The sequence below is a fragment of the Perna viridis genome, chromosome 1, assembly GCF_037379345.1.
Source record: "Perna viridis isolate PV_CMFRI_1.1 ecotype Kerala chromosome 1, ASM3737934v1, whole genome shotgun sequence".
Taxonomy (NCBI): domain Eukaryota; kingdom Metazoa; phylum Mollusca; class Bivalvia; order Mytilida; family Mytilidae; genus Perna; species Perna viridis.
In genome coordinates this window covers 44,021,578-44,033,549 of record NC_142445.1, presented here as the reverse complement: position 1 = coordinate 44,033,549, position 11,972 = coordinate 44,021,578, and the positions used below count along the sequence as shown (strand labels likewise).

The window sequence follows — 11,972 nt, the reverse complement described above, 5'->3', positions numbered from 1 at the left end:
CTAAAAAAGTAACATGTTTTAAGTTGAAATTCATTGAGGTAAAATCTGAAATAACGAAATCAGTTCTTTACAACTAAAATAATGCACTTGGTCCGAATTTCCTTTAATCCTGGATCCCTCCCTTTTTATTTGGGCATTATTATGGCAGGCTGGTGACTAGAACGTTGTGCCATACAAAAGAGGGATTTAGCGGTATCTTCAACGACTTGAAATCGCGAATATCACTCCTATCTGCTTTCGTGTGAAATGGCATGACCAGAATTAACAACATTGCATGCACCATTCATCTTTTTCGCGATCTCAATATTTATTTATCAAATTTGGGCTATTCAAATTAAAAAAGGGTTCTGGTCAACTTACTGTAAGTAATACCATTGTGAACATTGCATTAATTGGGGTAACGTTGCCGTGATATTTTATTACGAGAGGATTTTTTAGGTAAATTATCACATACTTTATATGATATATGTATGTGTGTGATTTTAATTAATTCATGATTTTTAAAGACATTTTTCGCATTATACATTTGGTATTTTTGTATTTAGAAACCACTGGATGCCAATGCTGGTACCGGTGAACAATAGGTCTCGAGCGTATTCCCAGAAGTCAGACTTGTCTGCCTTCTGGGAATACGCTCGGGATTTATTGTTCACCGGTATTGTTCTGAATTATATCACAGATTACTTTACGAAATATGCAGTTGCAGCGGAAAATTCAAAATCCTTAAAACACTAGGGCTTCATTCATGGCAGAACTTCTCGTTTCGATATTTATAGCGATGAGTACTTTTATAGATCTTGGATCTTGAACTTACTTTGAATTGGTTCTAATGCTTCAGATGATATGTTACTTATCTACTTATATAAAGAAGTATATTACTGCTTTTGACCTTGTCGACAAGTAACTGAACTTCGAGATCAATCCTGTGCAGTGAGGGTGTAACAGATGTTATTACAATTGATCTAAATGTTGCATCACATGTACTTTTCCCATACAATTAACAGCTATGTTAGTATTTATGGTTAAGATGTACTATAATAGACAAATTCAAGGGCATTTCTTTCATCCATTTTTTTTTGCATTGAATATAACTCTGAAATTTTGCTAAGGCACAACAACAAATTATTAACAGCTGGGAAGGGCTTTGAAGTTATTTCAAATTTTAGCGAAAAAACTTTAATGCAGAAAAATAGTATTCAATATCATCCTCTCCCCCAATTACTTAACTGTGTAGAATATTAACTCCGGTTGCTACTGAAAAAAAAAGCTTGAGCGAAAAATAATTCTAACTCAACAAAATCCAAGCCTCTCCCCTTCAAAAGGAAATAGGTAGTACCTTATGTGAAAAAAAACACATTGAAGGGAACTACAATGTAACGCACATTCGAATGGACACTCCTCTGACAGTGGTTCTGGCTAGTAAGAATCGGAAATGAGATATCGGTATTTCTAATATGCAGTTATGTCGAATGTGTGTATTCGTGCAATAAATCGTATCAGAGAAACTCATTTTTAAAGGTGTAGCATAAATTGAAAATTTACTTTAGTGGTCATGTATCACTGAGGAAGACAAAAAAAAACAGATGCTTTACATAAGAGAGTATTCCATAAACAAAAAAAAAGAGGTTATCAATCAATATTTTCTAAAGTAATAAGAGCAGCGCTCCAGGTCCCCCGCCTCGCAACAAAAGTAAAATTTCATGGATTATTGCAAAATGCAAAATTATGTCTTGTTAAGTCTGTGTGACCTTGAACTTTAATCTACTGACCTCAAATTTAATAGGTGTCTTCCTTACCCCGTAAGCCTTCAACTGTCCAATTTTGGTGGTGAAATTCTATGAAGGCGTTAAAAGCAACACTCCGGAAACAAAATTTCGCCCCAAAATTTATAGTTTGTTAAGTCCGTGTGACTTTGACCCTCAAGCTACTGACCTCTTACTCATTAGGTGTCTTTCTTACCCTATAAGCCTTCAACTGTTCAAGTTTGGTGAAATTCTATGAAGGTGTTCAAAAGTTACGCTCAGGAAACCAATTTTCGCCCGAAAAATCATATTTTGTTAAGTCCGTGTGACCTTGACCTTTAGCCTAATGACCTCAAATTCAATGAGTGTCTTCCTTACCCCATAAGCCTTTAACTGTCCAAGTTTTGTAAAATTCTATGAAGGCGTTGAAAAGTTACGCTCCGAAAACCAATTTCATGATTCATGAATTCATGATGACCGTTAACGAACTTAGTTAACTGGACCAATGACAAAGAAATTTGAACTTTCTATCAAATTAAGATTGAAATACCAATGAAATGATAGAAAGTTTAAATGTCACTACCAAAATCATTTCACCAGGTTATAAACATTCAATCAAGGGAAGACCTTATGTATGTAAAGGAAAATGTAAAAATGCTGAATTTTTGAAAATGTCGCTTTGCACGATTTATACACATGCTTGTAAAATTACACTGATTAAAATAATAAGAACTGATTTTAAAATCTTTCACCAAAGTAATAAGCAGTTTTTTATTATTTCAAAAAAAAGTGTTTATAACTGTTTTAGGAAACATTTTTGGCACTATTTTTTTCTGCCGCCCCCTAGAATGCCAAACCAACATATACTTTCGCCAGCTGGGGCTTGTGGTAGAACAAAAAAGTGTTTTCCTCGCTGAAGTGTAAATTAGACATGCTCCCAAACAGCCCTGCAGTAAACACGAAAAGGTTTATTGAAAAAAAAATTAATCAGCTCGTTCTTTTGTTGACCAGTATGTTATAACCGAGTCTACTGTGAATAAAATTGACTCACCAACACCAAGAAAATCAAAAATCTGAGACAGATAATGTTCCATGTTTTTACTGTAATCTTCAGTCCTTAAAATGTAAAACTGTTCCATGGGAAACACACTGAACCACTCGTTTAAATACACGGAGTAAAATCCCAAGTGAATTCTGGCCTAAAAATTTAAAAAAAAATCATCTGATAAGATGTATTAAGTAATATAGTTTTACATTGACTTGAGCATTCTAAGCCATGTATAAAATGCTCTCTCGTATTTATGGTCTGCATGGGGAGTAGACCGGTGCATTTTCGATCATATTTATGGCTGGAATGTGTCTGCTGAAGAATAGCTCAAGTATGATCAATCGTATATATTGTCGGAATTCGTCTGGTTGAGTTGCTTCATTCACATGTTCCAAACATAATTCCTATTGTTTTAATTCTAATAATAAAGAACCCTAACTGCTACCAATATTTTGTATTTGCTGATCTTTCAAAGTCATACGTAGAAAAGATAATTGCATCAAACTTGACAAGTTTTTGAATAAAAGGCCCTTCTGGTTAGCATCTGTCGTAATAAAATAATAACCACGAAATTTTATGTACTAGTTGTTGGTAGTGTAGTGTATTTTATACAACATTGGTTCCAAAAGTAAGTGAGAAAATGGGTATAATGATTTAATCCAGCTAATGTATTTCATTTAATTGTAAAGTATATGTTAATATTGCTTACATGTTATCTTTTTGTGTCTTTAGTAACCTGTTGTAGATTTGTTGCTTTATTTCTAAAATTTACCTACCCTGTAGTCCCATAATTCATGATTGTGCTCATCATAGAGACAATTCCGGAGACTATTGTTTTTGATACACTCTTGTAAAATATTTAAAGAGGCATTAACTGCAATGTCAAATGCACCACTGGTCGGTTCACTTAGCTTTAAGAAGTAGTAATCTGAGTATAGTCTGAAACAAAATAAAACGTGTTATTGTTTAATGCCTTTAAAACAATTTGCGTCAACAATATAGTGTCCACAATGAAGTATTTAAACCGTGCAGAAAAATGAAAGAAACCATCAAATACTATTACAGCGAGTAACATAGTTAACTTGACGGAATAAAGTTGGTCTTCCCTTGATTGAATGACCGTTACCTGACGAAGTTCCTGCAAGTTAGGTCCTTAACAGGACCAAGGGATTTTAACTTTCCTTTCTATCAAACTAAGATTGAAATACCAATGAAATGATAGAAAGTTTAAATGTCACTACCAAAATCACTTCACCAGGTTACAATAAAGGGAGAACCAACTATGTTTCATGGAGTTACCTGCAGTACTCGCTGTAACTAAATCATTTAACTGGAAAACAAATTACGTCATAGTGTACCCAAACAAACAATTCCACGATTGACTTGAAGTTTGAGCAATAGTCTGTGTTCGATATTGAATAATGTCTTTTTATGTATATTTGTATTATTCCTAGCTGTAGTGCAATTATTGGTTGTCGTTGTTTTTTATATTCATTGTTATTCGTTAAACTTTTTGTTTCTATGAATTAGTTCAATTTTCCTCTTTTGTGAATAGTTTCACCTTATTCATTTTGGCAGCTTTTACAGTTTGCTTTATGATGCTTTATGGAATGGGTTTCTCCCATCATTGAAGAACGTGTGATGACATGTAGATGTTTATTTGTTCGTTGCTGTGCATTTGGTGAATGACTGTATCATTGGCAATTATACCACATCTCCTGTTTTTATATCATAATATTGTCGTTTTTTTTTTCACAGAATTCGTCATAAACTAGTCAGAACCGCCAAGACTTGAAGTATTGTGAAACTAAGTGTCAGTGTCTTTGACATCTTAAACCTCTGCAGTTTATTTGTTGTACTTTTTGCGCGACTTTGCACTAAGTTAGTTATGATGCAAAGAATTAAACTAAACAGTGTTGATTGTGTGCTTGTTTGAAGGCAATTTTCTTTGACAGTTGAAAATAAGCATATACATGTAGACTTTTGTTTGCAATGTTTCTCCAGTACCAATGAACGCCGGGTGAGACTACCCCTACAGCGTAAGCGGTTGGAATTCCGTTCCTCAATACTCCAACTTAAGGATGGCACCAAATCAGAAAATAGCTTGCAAGCGCTGCTGGAGTACGGGCGAGACAGGACTAAGTTTCACAGTCCAAATAAAATGTTGATACATATACAAATTAAGGGAGATTGTTTGCTTAATCGCTGTTCCCACGCCGGATGAGGGATATCACCAATCGTTTCATTGAAGGCCTGTGACTATCATTGACTATTTGTTTCTCTGTTTGGTTGAGTTGTATTCCCTTGGACAAATTCCCCGTTTCCACTTTCTATTTTATTGTCATTTTTTTATGAAAATCAAAAAGTGATATCGTTGTGATGTTCTGTACCACTGTGTAATATAGATATAATTTATTTAAATGATTCGAGGTAAATGGCAATTGTGAATTGGTCTATGTAACCTACAGTCAATTTCCGGGGGGGGGGGCACCTCTTACATCTGCTATAAATATTTCACTGAAAAGCGACACTTAAATGTCACATGGTGACAATTATACCCTTAGTCTGGATAGTGATTCACAATTTACAAGAAGTAATACAATGAAAAATCTAGCGAAGTATTCCTTTTTAAAGGGTTATATTTTGTCTAGGCACCATAAAATTCTCTTGTAGTCAAATTGTCAGCTCACACTATAACAAGGGTGGGATATATTTGTATAAAATGCAATGTTTCGTAACGATAACCGTAAAAGCCATGATACCAGCATGCTATTTTCTTTAATATATTTTGCTGCACTTGGGGTTATAGTTATGATGTTCAGTGTTGATCGTGTGTTTTTTCTGATGCATCATCTGCTTTACTTTCAGATGCATACAAGCATGGTGGTGGTCAATGTAATCAAAATCTTATTAATTACAACAATTTTAAATTTCTAAAGCATACTCAAAAAGGAACGAAACTCAGAGCTATATGTGTATTTACCTTTCAACGGGATTTCTAAGAATGATAATGAACTTTACATCCGGGTTGATCTGTCTAATTAGATGAGGTGTTAGAATGTCAGGCTCCGATTTGTTCATGTTTTGTGGGATATGTTTCCATCCCCTAAAATCCCACATGTCCATAGGAGTTCCATCTCCTGAAGATGCAATAGTTATGACAAGGTTAAGTGGAAAGGAAACAAGTGGTTGGCAGCAACGTGAAAGGACTCGAAACATAAATCTATTAATATTGGAAAAGAGACTTTTAAGACATAATAAATGAATAAATAGTAGAAATGCATCATAGCATGTCCAGTTATGATTTATTTAGTTTACTCAAAATTGCAACGTAATACTGAAGACAAACCAGTTATCAAATAATGGTAGCCTTCTGAGTCTGTAGTATTTTTTATCTGGTCTGCAGGTTTCATGAAATACCAAAGGTAGTCCTTAAAACTTTTCCGTTTTCTACTTCCAATCAGCCAGTATCCTGAAACACAAAATTTGTTTTATCCTTGATTAAATCCATCTAAAAATATCAAAAGCATTGTCATATTTTTACATTTAGTGTTAACATAAGATTTTTTTTTCAGTTGGCACAAAGTCTTTTTTATTTACAAAAGGAGATCTAATGTACAGATGAAAGCTTAAAAGAAATGGCAAAAACTACAAAATTACAGATAGAACAATACTATAAAATAAATTATAGATTCTCCTTCAGTAATGAGTTGGACGGTAAAATTAAGATTGTCAATATGCGAGCGATAGCGAGTATGTGAAAATCTTAATTTTACGATAGAGATGTGAGATAAGATTCAAATGAAGTATAGTCTGAAGGATAATTGGTCTCTCCCATGAAGTCTATATACAATTTTGAAATTGTAAAGTGTCGGGAAACCTCTTGCAGTAATTTAATTACCATCCGGTAGATAAAAAGTCACTTGTATTTTAAATCACCGGCATAGAGTGGGAAGAAGCAAATCATAACTACTGCATCCTTTAACTCAATGTGCTTGACTTTTTATATATAAAATTCCAATTTGCTAAAGTATAAAATAATAAGAAACTACGTATGCAAATACAAAAAATGGGGATTCATGTAAGAAATGCATAGCAGAAAAAAAAAATCTTGGAATTCAAGTTCAATGTGCGGTTACTCAAATAGTTTCGGTTGGAGAATTTTGATCGATTTATAAAAAACCCAATCAATAGTCTGACAATAACTATTTGCCGTCACACTACGCTAAATATTAGAACATGGTGGAAGTCAGAAAAATCAATTTGAATTTTTGGTGACATGACTTATCTAGGATATTTGTATTGAAAGGTAACCAGACACGATTTTTGCATTCATCTTTCAAAAAATGCAGGCATACATGACAGAATTCGCGACTGTGTTATGAAATTCTTTTCACGCTCAATTACGTGAAAATCATATTTTTTACTAAAATAGCACATTGTTTTGCTAAAATATCTTTTTTTTTAACGACAGGAATTTTAACTACGTCCAATTCCGATAGTCATTGTAAGCGCAATTCTTACATTGAAAAGATAAAATATGAATACCGAAATGTAAAAAAAAAGAGGGAATCAGTAAACACATCCCGCAACATCAGTAATAGTATTAAAGAACAAACAACAGACAACGACAAGGAACAAAAAAAGAAAACACATAAGCGAGCAAGTAAGTTTTGTAGTGCAAATGTAATAAACATAATTTGACAGTAACTTCTTGACTCAGCTCTTCGGCGCTTTGAATAAATGAAATACATTTGTACACAGAATATCTAAAGTGAAATATATGATTATTCATCTCATTTGAATACCACTCAAATTTCAGTACGCTGTGCACGTGCTCTCATTAGCAGCATTAGACCCAAATACAACACAGGAGTATATACTACTAAATCTATAGTTTGTTTTGTTCACCTTATAAACGTAAAACAGCAGAAAGCTACAAACCAAAGTTATGAAAGGGTATTTATACTTGACAGGGTACACTGAAAATTTACCCTATTACGTCGATTACTACAATTGAATCATTAAGAGGGCGTCCACGCAACGGGGGCTTGCTTACACTGTCGAATATGCAACAAGCTAGTATATTATCACGAAAAAGGTTGATCCTAGATTGTGGGGGTGGGGGGCTTACTACTCAGCAATCACTTGACAAATGATGAATCTAAAGAATAAGCACAGGTATCACCATCAAATACTTCTAATTAAATCAACACAATGATTTGTACATTCAAAACTCATACTTCTACAATCGCTTGAACCAAAAGTGAAGCTACTGAGACTTTGGCATCGCTAGACAAATGCTTAAAGTACTATTCTGTGTAAGAATCAGGCAATTGGTGGGACATTATTATTCTCAACTTGGTATTTTTTTTACTTAAATACATTCAATACATCTAATCATGAAGCTTCTGTCACTTAGATTTTTCGGACTGCTTGTAGGGAAAAGTGTGGGAAAACTTTTCTACCATTTTTCATAGTGCATTTCAACTAAATTTGGCCTATCAATATTTCTTACAAAAGCAAACTTTACAAACACTTTAATGGTTATTTCTGGAGGTTATGGGAGACAAATACTTGGATAGTGCAATTAAATCTTTGCGTTTTTTTATGTGCCACAACTGATATTTATATTTTGCCTGATTCTTAGATAGAGAAGAACGTAATTGCGAAACGCTAGGAAAATAAATTTTCCCGCGCTTTCTATTGTATGTCTAGCGATGTCAAGGTCGCAGTAGTTTCAATTTCGGTCCATGTAGAGTTCGAATGATCAAATCATTGTGTTGAATTAATTAGAAGTATTTAATCGTGATACCTGTGTATTCATTATCTTAAATGGCCTGCTTCATTGCAAGTAATGGGAAGGAATCGTAACCCTGAAAAGACGCAGGCCGTGTTATGTTATCGTAACTAAGATCTTACTAGATTCCAATTCACGTATTACATTTCGTCTTTTAATTGTATATTGTTCTAAAGTTTTGGGGTAAAAAAAGTTACAAAACCATATATTCTGGGTTCTTTTATTTCCAGTTTTACTATAATAAAGGCCATTGTTTTCGTTCTTTAATAATACAGTGTTTCAGTTAAGCTGAGACCACAATGTATCTCCAAAAGCATCCCTATCTGCTGTATCAAAATTGAATTGTTTGCAACAGGGAATCCATTTCATCATATTTCAGCATATTTCAAATGTGTGTTGCAAGAAGGAAAACTTAGTATTTGAAACTGATTGGTACGCAGGGGTTAAAGCTAACTATATACGTGACAGATATTTCCATGGTTCTATTGCTAGAAGGAAAACTTAGTATTTGAAACTGATTGGTACGCAGGGGTTAAAGCTAACTATATACGTGACAGATATTTCCATGGTTCTATTGCTAGTAAATACTATACATCATCCCTTTTAAGTCGTTAATATTGTTAGCGACTTCTTGCACTCGTACTTTCAGTACTGCACATTCGTATATGATTGGCATAATTATACATTACTATACCACCCTATGTTGCAGATAGGTATGGCGAGCCAAAGCGGACAAAAATGAGTATTTTCTAACATTAAAAAATGATTTTTTAGTATTACAAATTCATTTTCTAATATTACAAATTAGATATCTTATATCACAAAACATCTTTTTTAATATTAAAAAATCATTTTTTAATATTAAAAAATCATTTTTTAATATTAAAAATTCAATTGATTTTCTAATATTAGAAAATGGATTTGTTGTATTCAATCACGATTTTTTAATATTAGAAAATCACTTTGTAATATTAAAAAAAATGTGACTGATTTTGCAATATGCAAAGCGATTTTCTAATATTACAAATTCATTTTCTAATATTAAAAATTCAATTTGTAATATTACAAAATGTGTGATGTTTTATAATATTACTAAATCAGGAATTGTGATGTTAGAAAATGAATTTCTAATATTACAAAATGAATTTATAATATTAAAAAATATTTTCTGATATTAAAAAAATATTTTGTAATATTAAAAATTATGTTTTCTAATATTACAAAATATTGATTTTTGTCCTCTTTGGCGTGCCATACATAGGTGCCATAGAACCATCAGTTCTAGCTTCATACGAGATCAAAATGTACCTCTTAAATACCATACGTGTACATGCGTTCTACGTGTGTTTTTACTTGTATGAGAGCGAGAAGTTTGCAGTAAAAGATAAAATGATCGGTTAGCATTGCACTTTCAGCAATAAAGCAGTGAAATGCATAATCTTCAAGTTGTTTTGATTGAGAAACATTCGGGTCATCGCGGTTACGAAGTCACCCGGTTTTAAATATAGAGCAAATTGCAACTTCGCTTTAGTTCGTACCATTTCGGACTCACTCGAAGTTTGCCGATCTTAGCCAGTTGACGAACTGTGGAAGTTGAATAAATAGTGGCGGATCCAGGGGGAGGGGAGGCGGGGGCCAGCCCCCCCTTAGAAAATTGCAATTTTTAAAAATTGTTGAAAAATTGTTAAAGATACCATCAGAATGCAGGATTTGACGTTTAATATTTCAAATTTTTCATGGGGGCATGCCCTCACACCCCCTTAGCAAATTCGTGATCCTCACCGGTGATCATGTCAAGAATTTTTTGGCCCCCCTTACCTAAAACTCTGGATCCGCCACTGAACTTACCACAAAAGGGTCTATATAGTTCTAAAATGTCAAGTATATTTTCGAAAAGTTAATATAATTCTGGATGTTGGAAATCAGTGGTATAGAATATTTGACGAGACTTCAGTTTTTGATTATTTGGTTGACCTATTAAAAATCTATTAAGTCATTATGTGGCTATTGATACAGATATTTTTGTATTCTAAATAAGATATCTTAGTACTAAGGCGCAATCTGAATAAATGAAACAGATGTCATAAAATCGTATCTAATATAAGATGATTGCCAAAGAAATGATTGCTTGTAATTGGTTCTTGGATTTTATGTTGAGTTTTTTCACACAAGCGCGATTTTAAAAAAATCAGCCACAGGCAGAATAAAAATTTGTTTTTTAAATCTACATTGTAATAGGGGAAATAATGTTCTTATTTTCCTGTCCATGGCTGAGTGATAATCGAATTTTGCTAAAATTTGATTTTTTTTTAAATCCAGGCTTTCTCCTTTAAAGAAAACAGGAGGGGATATAAAGCGAACCAAGACTCGAACGGTAATCAGGGATAACGACTAGACAAAGAAAATAGACACGCGAACAAAGAGCTTGAAATAACCAATATGACACACATACAGAAACAAATGTGAATGAATGACCCGGACGCCACTAAAAAACTGGGAGTATGGATCAGGTGCGTCGGGAGTGTAAGCGTCCTCTACTTTTCTAGAAACACCCACTGAGTTATTCATAAAATGTCATGTCCGGGGTAGACGGAAGAGGTAAGGAAAATTATGACATGATGAACACATTTGTTCTAGTGGTGCTGATGAATAATGATCCACAAGTTTATAATGATGACCAAAAACTTTTAGGGAATACTTTAATCTAGTAAAAACACAGTCTACACGTAAGAAGTAGTTCGGTACAAATAATCCGCATAGTTCGGACAATCTCTAGCATAAAGTATAAGTTGTGATATAAAATTTCATGTGCAAGTGCTGAAGGGGTTTTGCATCCGATAGAAAATACATGTATAACAAAATCAGATTCCTTGTAATCATAACTAAACTTTAACATAAAGTTAATCGAAATTTCATTGTTACCATATCTTAACCAGCTCCACCACATAGTTTCTTTATCCTTTCCATTTGATAAAATAAGAGGGTGTCTTGACAGCCTGCCAAACAAATCGGTTGAACCTGATTTATCCATTCCAATCAGCATGAAATATGGGAGACAGTTTAACTGATAATCGTTGTACCAACATGGGTTCTTGAAATGTGGTAAATATGATGGCGGTGTCTGAAAATAGTTATATATGTGAAAATTCGTTGCAGATCGGATCGAAAAAGTAGTGTTTATTTTAATTATATCTTACCCAGCACAGAATATTTATACAATGTACATTGTACTTAATCTAGAGGTGTGACGTTATTTTGTCGGAAAAAGTGTTAGTATTGGGGTCGATTGATCTTTGAATCATCCCTCCTCTAATGTGGTAAAACAGCAGAATACTCCACCATCTTTTAACTTCGATACAATCTAATTAAAATAAGACATATC

General features: G+C 33.5%; 1 protein-coding gene across 3 annotated transcripts in view; it reads right to left on the bottom strand.

Annotated features, from left to right (window-relative positions):
- Positions 1–11,972, bottom strand: part of LOC148628909 (carbohydrate sulfotransferase 15-like) — a 63,815-nt gene that overhangs the window by 1,736 nt on the left and 50,107 nt on the right. For all 3 annotated transcript variants that reach the window (XM_088540630.1, XM_088540616.1, XM_088540623.1), the window contains exons 3-7: positions 11,513–11,711; positions 6,140–6,262; positions 5,774–5,930; positions 3,567–3,729; positions 2,794–2,941 (exon numbers count right to left, since the gene is read on the bottom strand). In XM_088540630.1, coding sequence (XP_088396756.1) covers positions 2,794–2,941; positions 3,567–3,729; positions 5,774–5,930; positions 6,140–6,262; positions 11,513–11,711 — 790 coding nt within the window. The remainder of the gene's footprint in view (positions 1–2,793; positions 2,942–3,566; positions 3,730–5,773; positions 5,931–6,139; positions 6,263–11,512; positions 11,712–11,972) is intronic.